Source organism: Thalassophryne amazonica, chromosome 6, assembly GCF_902500255.1.
Source record: "Thalassophryne amazonica chromosome 6, fThaAma1.1, whole genome shotgun sequence".
Taxonomy (NCBI): domain Eukaryota; kingdom Metazoa; phylum Chordata; class Actinopteri; order Batrachoidiformes; family Batrachoididae; genus Thalassophryne; species Thalassophryne amazonica.
The window spans coordinates 112,078,632-112,091,777 of record NC_047108.1 but is presented as its reverse complement, the minus strand read 5'-3'; the positions used below and the strand labels follow the sequence as shown (position 1 = coordinate 112,091,777).

Genomic DNA, 13,146 nt, shown 5'->3' with positions numbered 1-13,146 from the left:
GGTGTCCCCTATGTAAGGTTGAAGCCAGCACCTGTTGAACATGCTTTTCTCTTTGAAAGCCTGAGATAAATGGGACGTTCAAGATATTGTTCAGAAGAACAGCATAGTTTGATTAAAAAGTTGATTGGAGAGGGGAAAACATACGCAGGTGCAAAAAATTATAGGCTGTTCACCTACAATGATCTCCAATGCTTTAAAATGAACAAAAAAAAACAGACGTGTGGAAGAAAATGGAAAACAACCATCAAAATGGATAGAAGAATAACCAGAATGGCAAAGGCTCACCCATTGATCAGCTCCTGGAGTTACCTGTAAGTGCTGTAACACTTAGAAGACGCCTGTGTGAAGCTAATTTATTTGCGAGAATCCCCCACTAAGTCCCTCTGTTAAATAAAAGACATGTGCAGAAGAGGTTACAATTGGCCAAAGAACACATCAACTGGTCTAAAGAGAAATGGAGGAATATTTTGTGGACTGATGAGAGTAAAATTGTTCTTTTTGGGTCCAAGGGCCTCAGACAGTTTGTGAGACAATTCCCAAACTCTGAATTCAAGCCACAGTTCACAGTGAAGACAGTGAAGCATGGTGGTGCAAACATCATGATATGGGCATGCTTCTCCTACTATGGTGCTGGGCCTATATATCGCATACCAGGTATCATGGATCAGTTTGGATATGTCAAAATACTTGAAGAGGTCATGTTGCCTTATGCTGAAGAGGACATGCCCTTGAAATGGGTGTTACAACAAGACAATGACCCCAAGCACACTAGTAAATGAGCAAAATCTTGGTTCCAAACCAACAAAATTAATGCCTCGCAGATGTGAAGAAATCATGAAAAACTGTGGTTATACAACTAAATACTAGTTTAGTGATTTACAGGATTGCTAAAAAATCAGTTTGAACATAATAGTTTTGAGTTTGTAGCGTCAACAGCAGATGCTACTATTATTGTGAACACCCCCTTTTCTACTTTTTTTTTTACTAATAGCCCAATTTCATAGCTTAAGAGTGTGCATATCATGAATGCTTGGTCTAGTTAGATTTGTGAGAATCTACTGAATCTACTGGTACCTTGTTTCCCATGTAACAATAAGAAATATACTTAAAACCTGGATTAATCTTTTTAGACACATAGCACTACTATTATTCTGAACGCTACTGTAAGTGTTGACTCCAAATGCTGCCATCCTAACATGGATTTCCCCTGCTTGTGGTTTTAGCAGGATGACACTGGAGCAGGAGCTGGACTTGGCACATCCTCTGCCAATGTGAACAGGTACATTCAACAGCTGGCTCAAGAATACAGTGGTGACTGCAAGACCTCATTTGATGAACTGTCCAAGATTATTCAGGTTAGCAAAGAGAAAACGCTTTGAGTTGTCACCACACTTGTACAGTGTGGACTGTGAGTGATGGCCACACCATCCAGATGTCCTCTGAACCTTTTCCTTTTGCTTACAGAAAGTGCTTGCATCCCGTAAAGAGCTTCTGGAGTATGATCTCCAACAGCGAGAGGCTGCCACCAAGTCCTCACGCAACAGCAACAGCCACCAGCCCACCATCACCGCCAGTCAGTACCGCGCCCTGTCAGTGCTGGCTGTGGCCACACGTCCTCCACCAAATGCTACGGCTGTGCCTCGGCGGTCACGGGTCACTGTATCACATTGCTCCGTGCGCTGGCCACTAATCCAGCCCTCCGGCAGATCCTGGTCCTCCAGGGGCTCATCCGTGAGCTGTTTGAGTATAATTTACGGCGTGGTACGGCTGCCATGAGGGAGGAGGTTCGCCAGCTTATTTGTCTCCTCACCAGGTATATTCTGTCTCTCCTCTGCCACCCCCACAGCAGGTCCTGTTTTTAGAAGCCTTTTAAGATCAGAGTACAGGTGCAGCTCCTTAGTTTCAGATCAGTGAAGTTTGTCAATATGAGAACTGACTGAAACAATTATGGGTCTTTTTGAAAGATTTGGACTTGGCACTGAATTGTCAAGTTCTAGTAAATATATCAGCATGTTATGTCCATAAAGCTCAGTGTTTCAGTGGACTCCATTCTGCTCTGGGTCAGACTCTCATTTCCTTCTGTGTGTGATTCATCCTCAGAGATCATCCAGAGGCCACCCAGCAGATGAATGACCTCATCATCGCCAAAGTCTCAGCTGCCCTCAAAGGTCACTGGGCCAATCCCGATTTGGTATGTTCTTATTGCAAACTTAAACTAAGTTAACTCAGCTTTAGCACTTGAACTGATGTTTCCAAATTTGGTGCTCTGTGTGATGTTCTCACCCGCTTGCCACAAACAGGTCAGTAACCTTCAGTATGAGATGCTGTTGCTAACTGATTCCATTTCTAAAGAAGGAGGATGCTGGGAGTTGCGGTTACGTTGTGGTAAGACTGATTATCTAATCCCATTCATTCAAAATATTTCTGTTTTAGACTTTATTTGCAGCATTCTAAAGAAATTATTTTTATCAATGTTAGATCTGCACCTGGTTTCAGACTCCAGATGTTTGTAAAGATAGTCCTCTCCCACTACACGATGGAGATATTTTGGCTTCTATGTGTAAAATAATGACATGAAGGGAAAAAAATGTTTTAATCTGAAAAATGTGAATCTGAATCTGCTTAACTGCGGTGGGTAAGGTTTAAAACCTGCGTGTAGCACCCTGGGGTGACGTCTGTTATGATTTGGTGCTGTATAATTAAACTGAACTCAGTCCTTTCTACAGCCATCTGTCCATTATCTGTCCTCGTCTGCCCAGTTTGGGTCACAGGTCTGTGACAGTCAAATGATGTCTGTCTGTCATTGTAGCCCTCAGTTTGTTCCTCATGTCAGTGAACATAAAGACGCCCGTTGTGGTGGAGAACATCACCCTCATGTGCCTGAGAATCCTGCAAAAACTGATTAAGCCCCCTGCTCCCACAAGCAAGAAGAACAAGGTGAACTGTTTTAAACTCCCTCCATTTGGTTGCTGCTCTTGTGGATCATCTTGTGTAGAGATGTCATTAGATGGTGATATCACAATACTTTGAAGAACCTTGAATGGTGCAGCATCACATTTTCAGTACCAAAGAGAAATACTGCCTGCAGTAGACATTTGTTTGAACTGTTGAGTAAAAAATGTCACTTTGATTTAATTGGTCAGCCCTTCTATCAGAGTGTGTGTTTATGGTTCACGTGTTCTTTCTACATAAAGGATGCTGCTGTGGAATCCCTCACTACAGTTAGGCCCTACAGCAACGAGATTCATGCTCAGACCCAACTCTGGCTCAAGAAGGACCCCAAAGCATCATATGAATCCTGGAAAAAGTGTCTCCCAGCCAGATGTAAGAGCTACAGTTCTACCATGAACTGTCCACATGTATGAAAAGTCAGCATTGAGTAAACCTCTAAAGAAAGCCATGCAATTAGCAAACATTTATAACAAGGAAGTCCATCACTGTGACTGAAAATAAGAGCCTGCAGGAATACCAAGCTGCTCACAACAGAAGGCATACACCTCTGACCCAGTCACTACACCAGTGCAGACGTTATGGATGATTCTGTCGCTCTAAAGCCGGACTGGCTGCACATGAATGATCGTGTAAAGTCTAGGCACACCAACCAGTCAACATCGAAAATGATGGACTGTTGATGATGATGATGATAACAATTTAACATAGGTTTTTAGCTTTGCTAGAAATGGTGTCAATTTGGCTCTCTGACTGAACAAACAGTAAAGCAGCCTGTCACTCAGATGCTGGGTTTGTCTTGATGATCACAGGTCAGGAAACTGTCTCCAAGCCTCAGAACAAGGCAGAGTTGCGCAGACAATACCTCCTGGAGAAATACACGTGGAAGTGGAAACAGTTCATGAGGTCCAGAAAAGGTGAAGGTCTTTACCCTCGTCTACTCAAACTGAGCCACAACAACTGGCTACGGCAGGTAAAACAACTTCACGTTTTTATAGGCGTTTTTTTTTTTGTTTTTGTTTTAAGGCAGTTCTACTGGTCCTGAGTCTTAAAGATCTGATGTTGCACTAATCCATTTTAGAACAAAGCACATCTTCACCTTGATGTTTCTTTTAAATACTTGAGGTTCTTCAATTGCAGTTTCTGACTTATTTTGACATTTATTTCAGGTCCTTTTCACACCGGCCACACAAGCAGCCAGACAGGCAGCTTGTACTATTGTAGAAGCTCTAACCACAATCCCCAGCCGCAAGCAGCAGGTCCTGGATCTGCTCACCAGGTAAAGCCGCATGAACACACTAAATCCATCAGTGTAAAAAGAACTAATATCAAAGAAAAAGGATCAAGGGCAGTGACATGTTTGTTGTTTTGCTTCTTGGCACCAAATGAAACAATCTTGCTTGTCGTATAGACTTTTAATTCAAGGCCTTCAACAAAAGTATGGCATTAGCTATTAACATCATTACACATAGTCCCTCCATTTTCAGAGGCCACAGTCAAACTAAAGGATTATTGTGAATAAAAATGATCGCTTTTAATGATCATGTTTTCTTTCAAGAAGTCAGGGGATGAATGCATTAATATTTACAAGTCAGTATGTCACAGTGGAGTGGCACAGAGTAGAATTTTCTTGAAAAATGACATCATATTCCTCTTTTCTGTTGCATTTGTCAGTTATCTGGACGAGCTGAGTGTAGCTGGAGAGTGCGCAGTGGAGTATCTGGGTCTGTACCAAAAACTGATCAAACCAGCACACTGGAAGGTTTACCTTGCTGCTCGTGGCGTCCTGCCCTACATTGGTAACCTGATCACAAAGGTAGTAAACCTGTTGTATTTGGCTTTGTAAAACAGCCATGGCACAGCTCTTATGAATTAAAAATAAAGTAATTGTTGAAAATCTTCTTAACATATGCTTTTTCCAGGACATTTCAAATTGCACCCTGAGAATGCAGAGCCCAGCCTGGGCTTTGCATTCTCAGGGTGCAGGACTACTTGGTGTCCCTAGCGTGAATTACAAGTCTGTGGGTCACAGAGCTTTCTCTTATGGTGCCCCTGTTCTGTGGAATGATCTCCCTGCTTCAATAAAACAGTCAGATTCTGCAGAGACTTTTAAGTCCAGACTGAAGACGCACTTATTTTCCCTTTCGTAAGGCTAGCATAGGGGTAGGTAAGGTTAGACCTTACGTGTGTGAAGCACCTTGAGGCACCTTTGTTGTGATTTGGTGCTAAATAAATGAAAATAAATTGAAATTGGTATTTTTACAGTAGTGTCAAATATGCCTAAATATGGAAGCATATTGTATTCACTTGATAAATTTATTTTGATTGTTCTTCAGAGTAATTATTTGTGTTTTTCTGAGTAATTTATTTTTTGTCTGTTTTTTTGGAATAATTATTTCTGTTTTTCTCAGTTTTTCTGTTTTTCAGAGTAACTTATTTTTATGGTTGGTTTTTCATAGTAATTTTTTTTCCAGATTTTCGGAATATTTTTTTCTTCTGGCTACGTGGCGACTCAAGAAATAGTAAAACAACAAAAAAAAACAGAATTACTCAGGAAAAACAAACCTAAAAATTAATTATTCAGAAAAACAAACCCAAAAATTAAGTTATTCCAAAAAACAGCCAAAAAAATAAATTACTCTGAAAAACACAAATAATGATTACGAAAAACAAACAAAAAAATAAATTACTCAGAAAAACAGAAATAATTATTCTGAAAACAGACAAAAAAGAAATTGTTCAGAAAAACACAAATAGTTACTCCAAAAAAACAAACCAAGAAATAAATTTATCAAGTGAATGCAATACGCTTCCGTACCTAAATAAGTCAAACTGTTTGGATTTTTTTTTTTTTAATTCATTTATTTATTTTTAGGAAATAGCCAATCTGCTGGCTCTGGAAGAAGCTACTCTCAGCACAGACCTGCAGCAAGGCTACGCCCTCAAGAGCCTGACTGGTAAATGCCTGACAGTCCTGCCTGTGATTGTTAAAGTATAGGTGACACATGTTTTCATGAATATTTAAGATTAAGACTAAAATTAAACAACTGTTTGAAATTTATCCTTTCCTGGTGCGCATTTCTTGAAGAGATAAATATTTGGATTTTGAACTGCATGCCACTAAAAACCAGGAACTTCCTGGCATGCCGACATTGGACAAGAAGAAGAAGGAAGTAACGTCAGCTCTGGAACGATGATCTTAATTGTCCCTTTAATTTATGGATTTTTACAGGCTACTAACATACCTGTTTCCATCAAGTGGTTTGGGTCAGAGCTGCATCGTGTTTTCAGTGTCAGAACGGTTATTCTTTTCAGCAGAATCTTTTTTGATTGGCAGGTGGAAACACTTATATTGACGAGCGCGCACGCAGACTGTAGTCCGGATTCTCCTCTCCACATGGAGGCAGAACTGACTATTTCCCCTTTATTTTGTTCGATTTTGTTGTTTTTGGATCATGGGAATTTCGTTGCGTGCAGACTGAAATGTTACAAGTTGACGAGGAACGAGTCTTTTAACTTGAAGCGCAAAGCGGCCCGCTGTGGAACAAGAGGATCCATTCACAGCAGAGACTTGAGCCGTGTACGCAATGAAGAGCACCAGTCACAAATCGGTACAGCAGAGACTCGAACCATCATGGACTTTTCTTCTGCCAGGACAACAAATTCAGTTATTTTAACACGTTTTCAAAATGAAGATGGTCTCACTGAAATGAACAAGTAAGACTATATTATTTTCTCCTTGTGTGAATGGTTTTAATATTTAATAATAACATGTTACAGTACTAACATTCAGTACACTAACTGAATTCAAGAAAGAAAGAATATTTATTTTAAAAATAGATATTTTCAGTCCCTCATGCCCCAGACCCCCTGCGAATTTTCCTCGGATTTCACAATTTTCATTTCACAGCCCTGATTTTATGATCACCATTCTGTCTTTGAACTCTGCCAGTATCGTCACTGTTGTCAGACTGAAGGTTTTCCTCCAAGTTTCTTCTCCCTCATTGTGGTCTAAATAAGGTTCAAACCCATAAGTCTGTGTCCCCCACAGCTTATTTAGGCACACGTTCAGACTGGACTTTAAAAAAAATCATCTGAAAACAGCTCGACCTCTGCCATGTTTACAGTTGATTTGGGCTTGAATCAGCAGGTCCCGTTCTGGTGATGACGTAACAACAATATGGGCGCAGCTGAGGGCTAAAATAGAGCGCATGCTTCAGACAGCTGTAGTTCATCCTTCACCTGTGCACTTATCGGCTTTTGTTGTTCAGGATTTTTTTAAAAATCAACATTTCTTCATGTTTAATGATTGTGCACATTTTTTGGTGTCACCTACACTTTAAAGTAACTAAACTCTGTAGAGAGTCACAGATACTCATTGTGTTTGTTGGCATTACAGGATTACTGTCTTCTTTCGTGGAGGTGGAATCCATTAAGCGGCACTTCAAAAGTAGGTTGGTCGGCACGGTGCTCAATGGCTACCTCTGTTTGAGGAAGCTAGTGGTGCAGCGCACAAAGCTCATCGACGAGACTCAGGACATGCTGCTGGAGATGCTGGAGGACATGACCACAGGTCGGCACCCACTCGAGTTCAGCAGACTGAAATATCGCCATGCTGCAAATTGTTGTTCACGGTGATGTTTTTGTTTGCTACTTCAGAGCCTCGGTGCTGGAAAAATCATGAGTGTGTTCTTCAGGTTGGTAAATGTTGTGCTTTTCTCAGGTACGGAGTCTGAAACCAAAGCCTTCATGGCAGTCTGCATAGAAACAGCAAAGCGGTACAGCCTGGATGACTACAGGACACCTGTGTTCATTTTTGAGCGATTGTGCAGCATCATCTATCCTGTGAGCTTTAGTCCATCACATGTAACAGTCATGTATATTTTAATTGAGCCATGTTCTACAGAATAATAATGTGGAACTGGCTTTCCGGTGACCTCCAGCATTTGTTTGTACATTATTTCTAGGAGGAGAATGAAGTGACAGAGTTCTTTGTGACTCTGGAAAAGGATCCTCAACAAGAGGATTTCCTCCAGGGTCGCATGCCGGGAAACCCCTACAGCAGCAACGAGCCCGGGATCGGCCCACTGATGAGGGATATTAAGAACAAGATCTGCCAAGACTGTGACCTGGTGGCACTTCTTGAAGATGACAGTGGCATGGAGGTAAAAGGGCCACATCTTCTGACGAGCATGTTGTCCAGATTTTAATCTCATTTACACTTAGAGTGGTTTTTGTTTATTATGCCAGTGTTACTTTTTGCTTTTGAATACTCTTTAAGTGGCCCCACATCACACAAAAAAACTTTTTGAGTCTGCCTGCCTCAATGTAAGTTTTCACTGTAAATTCTAACATTAGTGCTTTTCTGTTTGACTCAGCTTCTGGTAAACAACAAAATCATCAGTTTGGATCTGTCAGTGGCAGAAGTCTACAAGAAGGTCTGGTGCCCCACAAATGAGGTGAGGATCCTTGTGAAGTTCTCAGTGAGAGAGCAGTGGTTGCAAAAAGGTTCTTTCCCACATGGAACTGGTCATATTTATGGGACGTCACTCATCCTTCCACAGCAGAGACTCACCGTATCCACGTCTTTGTCACCTATGACTCTGTATTCCTCTGCTCCCTTCGTGTTTCAGAAACACCCTGTGATATCATGAAGCTAAACGTTCACAGGCTGCAGTCCTTTAGTCATTAAAGGAACAGGACACCAGTAATAGATCTCTGCAGCTCGGACCTGATGGACATAACTCTGAAATGAACCTGGTGATAACTAGATCTTATTGTAAAAGATGCAGATCGACAAGTTTGTCCTGTTGTTTCCACTCACATTCACAATGTGCATTTTAAAATTCTGCACTAAACAACAACAAAAAACCCTACAGTGAAGGGTAGAATGATGAAGAAATTCACACTTTTAAATTGACAGTAAAACAAAGTTTTTGCTGCATTACATTTATTCAGTAAACAGGATTCACGGGGCAGGATTTATTTCACCTTCCATCCTGTGGAAGAACAGACGTTTGTAAAGAAAGAGTCAGAATAATACTCTACACATTTCTGTATCAGTAAGATTATTTTTTTCCAAATTTAATAGGAAAGGAGTTTGATCAAGCTTTTACTCTAATAAATTCAGCTTACAGAATTTATTTTCAGGGTGAACCAATGAGAATCATTTATCGCATGAGAGGTCTACTTGGCGATGCCACTGAGGAGTTCATAGAGTCCTTGGATTCGACCACAGGTTGGACTGTTCATCTTACAGTTTGTAATTTATAATTTATCATCATTAACTCATTGAAGACATTATTTATGTGTTTGGAATGGAAAAGGTGATCATGTAGTATCTGGTCACAAAGCAGCTTGTCTTGCTTGTGTGTAGATGAGGAGGAGGATGACGAGGAGGTGTACAAGATGGCAGGAGTCATGGCACAGTGTGGAGGACTGGAGTGCATGCTCAACCGGCTGTCTGGAATCAAAGACTTTAAACAAGGAAGACATCTGCTTACTGTAAGTCGACTGAAACCTGAACTCTTATCTGGTTAGATTAAGAATACAAAGGTAAAATGAGTCCTTGGTGAGTCTCGTTCGGATAAATGTAAAGTGTGCCTTACTCAACTTTAGACCAGAAAAAAATGTGAGCTCCGTTAACCTTCACCTTAACTGTACCCCAAATATTAACTGAAATAAACAAAAGAAAATGCCTTTGATCTGGATCCAAGGGTCAGGGTATCCGCTGCTAACATTAATTTCTATTGAAATTCTTGAATTTGTGAGGGATCAGAAAAGTTTTGTGGTTTACGTCAGCTCCCTTCTTTTTTCCAGTTTATTCAGCAAAGAATGAAAAAGGTGTGTGTGTGTGTGTGAGCTTAAACCAAGTGGCATTTCTCTGCTGCATCTTTGCAAATTTTACAGGTAAATGATTGTGAACTGCTGTTGAAGAATGTGATCCAAATATCTAGATGTTTACAGCAGTTAGACTTTCAAGATCAAGATGTTTATTTGTCACATGCAAATATACAATATGTAAAATGCAGTGAAAAGTGTCTTTGTACCTGCACTGACAAAAACAGTAACAACAATAGCAAAAGCACGAAATCATAAACACAAAAGTAAAAGGTGTGTGTGTGTATATATATATATATATATATATATATATATATATATAGAGAGAGAGAGAGAGAGAGAGAGAGAGAGAGAGAGAGAGAGAGAGAGAGAGAGAGAGAGAGAGAGAGAGAGAGAGAGAGAGAGAGAGAGAGAGAGAGAGAGAGAGAGAGAGAGAGAGAGAGAGAGAGAGAGAGAGAGAGAGAGAGAGAGAGAGAGAGAGAGAGAGAGAGAGAGAGAGAGAGAGATTTGTTTTTTATTCAAGTGACTTATTCAGTTTTGTGAAGTAGTTTTGTGTGGTTTCCCCAATATTGTTAACACAAACGAGGTCATTGTAAGTATACCTGCCAACTTTTTAATGTACTAATGTGGGACACCCACACGTGGCCACGAGCGGTAACGGTGCAAGGCATAACCAGGGGGCCTCCGGACCTGCAAAACTGTGGGACTAATGGACATCCAACACACACACACTCATACAGGACACGGGCAAATACTGCCCAGTGTGGGACAGTTGGCAGCTCTGTGTAAGACGTTCTCCTGAGGTGTTAATGTCAGCTCATTTCCTAGAGTAATAAATAATGCCAGGGACCCCCATATACCCCCCCCCCCCCCACACACACACACACACATGTCCACAAAGTACTGATTAGTCATCCCTGCACTGAAAGGTACTGTACATCTGCGCACCAATCACATGCTTTTTCACAGTCATATTTATATAATATATACAACCCCTGGCAAAAATTATGGAATCACCGGCCTCGGAGGATGTTCATTCAGTTGTTTAATTTTGTGGAAAAAAGCAGATCACAGACATGACACAAAACTAAAGTCATTTCAAATGGCAACTTTCTGGCTTTAAGAAACACTATAAGAAATCAAGAAAAAAAGATTGTGACAGTCAGTAACGGTTACTTTTTTAGACCAAGCAGAGGAAAAAAATATGGAATCACTCAATTCTGAGGAATAAATTATAGAATCACCCTGTAAATTTCCATCCCCCAAACTAAAACCTGCATCAAATCAGATCTGCTCGTTGACATTGACCCTATGCCATGACATTGATCCTATGTGTCTTTTTGCAAGGAACGTTTTCACAGTTTTTGCTCTATGGCAAGATGCATTATCATCTTGAAAAATGATTTCATCATTCCCAAACATCTTTTCAATTGTCCAAAATATCAACGTAAACTTGTGCATTTATTGATGATGTAATGACAGCCATCTCCCCAGTGCCTTTACCTGACATGCAGCCCCATATCATCAATGACTGTGGAAATTTACATGTTCTCTTCAGGCAATCATCTTTATAAATCTCATTGGAACGGCACCAAACAAAAGTTCCAGCATCATCACCTTGCCCAATGCAGATTTGAGATTCATCACTGAATATCACTTTCATCCAGTCATCCACAGTCCACAATTGCTTTTCCTTAGCCCATTGTAACCTTGTTTATTCTGTTTAGGTGTTAATGATGGCTTTCGTTTAGCTTTTCTGTATGTAAATCCCATTTCCTTTAGGCGGTTTCTTACAGTTCAGTCATAGACGTTGACTCCAGTTTCCTCCCATTCGTTCCTCATTTGTTTTGTTGTGCATTTTTGGATTTTTGAGACATATTGCTTTAAGTTTTCTGTCTTGACGCTTTGATGTCTTCCTTGGTCTACCAGTATGTTTGCCTTTAACAACCTTCCCATGTTTTTTGTATTTGGTCCTGAGTTTACACACAGCTGACTGTGAACAACCAACATCTTTTGCAACATTGCATGATGATTTACTCTCTTTTAAGAGTTTGATAATCCTCTCCTTTGTTTCAACTGACATCTCTCGTGTTGGAGCCATGATTCATGTCAGTCCACTTGGTGCAACAGCTCTCCAAGGTGTGATCACTCCTTTTTAGATGCAGACTAATGAGCAGATCTGATATGATGCAGGTGTTAGTTTTGGGAATGAAAATTTACAGGGTGATTCCATAATTTTTTCCTCAGAATTGAGTGATTCCATATTTTTTTCCTCTGCTTGGTCTAAAAAAGTAACCGTTACTGACTGCCACAATCTTTTTTTCTTGATTTCTTATAGTGTTTCTTAAAGCCAGAAAGTTGCCATTTGAAATGACTTTAGTTTTGTGTCGTGTGTGATCTGCTTTTTTTCTACAAAATTAAACAACTGAATGAACATCCTCCGAGGCCGGGGGTTGTATAATTAAATAGACACACACACACTCATCTTCAACCACTTAGCCCAGTTAAGGGTTGAAGGGGAAATGATGGTCTAGTGGTTAAGAGTTGGGCTTGAGACCAGAGGATCCTTGGTTCAAGTCCCAGCCTGACCAGAAAATCACTAAGGGGCCTTGGGCAAGGTCCTTAATCCCCTAGTTGCTCCCAGTGTGTAGTGAGTGCCTTGTATGGCAGCACCCTGACATCAGGGTGAATGTGAGGGATTATTGTAAAGCGCTTTGAGCATCTGGTGCAGATGGAAAAGTGCTATATAAATGCAGTCCATTTAAGGGTTGCAGGGGGCTGGAGCCTATCCTAGCAGAGTGCGAGGCGGGGTTCACTCTGGACAGGACGGCAGTCTATCACAGGGCAGCATATACATACACAAACACATTCACACCTACGGACAACGTAAAGTTTCCAGTCCATCTAACCTGCATGTCTTTGGATGTGGGAGGCAGCCGGAGCACCCGGAGGAAACCCACACAAACACAGGGAGAACATGCAAACTCCACACAGCACCGCCACAGGTGGGAATCGAACCCACGACCTTCTCGCTGTGAGGCAACAGTGCTAACCAGTAAGCCACTGTGTTGCCCATTATATAGACATAGTTTTGCCTATTTGACTCTTTTACTTCTGACAAAAGTTTTTTTTTGTTTTTTTTTGTTTTTTTTTCCCCTGTTTATGCACCAACAACACCAGATCAAATTTCTTGTATTTATTGGCAATAAATTTGATTCTGATTCTGATTGTTGGGTGTGCATTTTCTGACTAATTTCAACCATGTCCACACATGCATGGCTCAAACTGAAGTTGATGGGAACGGCTGAAAATAACACACATTTGTGTTGGCAAATCTTCTGGAAGTCCTGTCTGTAT

At 40.8% G+C, this 13,146-nt stretch overlaps 1 protein-coding gene across 1 annotated transcript in view; it reads left to right on the top strand.

The window, feature by feature from the left end:
• Nucleotides 1–13,146, top strand: part of ubr4 (ubiquitin protein ligase E3 component n-recognin 4) — a 181,892-nt gene that overhangs the window by 151,432 nt on the left and 17,314 nt on the right. Inside the window, 17 exon segments of the mRNA XM_034173148.1 lie at nucleotides 1,227–1,355; nucleotides 1,465–1,594; nucleotides 1,597–1,813; nucleotides 2,101–2,191; nucleotides 2,301–2,385; nucleotides 2,810–2,937; nucleotides 3,195–3,324; nucleotides 3,762–3,922; nucleotides 4,119–4,228; nucleotides 4,624–4,765; nucleotides 5,825–5,906; nucleotides 7,349–7,522; nucleotides 7,673–7,794; nucleotides 7,917–8,114; nucleotides 8,328–8,408; nucleotides 9,100–9,187; nucleotides 9,326–9,453. Of these exon segments, the coding sequence (XP_034029039.1) occupies nucleotides 1,227–1,355; nucleotides 1,465–1,594; nucleotides 1,597–1,813; nucleotides 2,101–2,191; nucleotides 2,301–2,385; nucleotides 2,810–2,937; nucleotides 3,195–3,324; nucleotides 3,762–3,922; nucleotides 4,119–4,228; nucleotides 4,624–4,765; nucleotides 5,825–5,906; nucleotides 7,349–7,522; nucleotides 7,673–7,794; nucleotides 7,917–8,114; nucleotides 8,328–8,408; nucleotides 9,100–9,187; nucleotides 9,326–9,453 (2,196 nt within the window).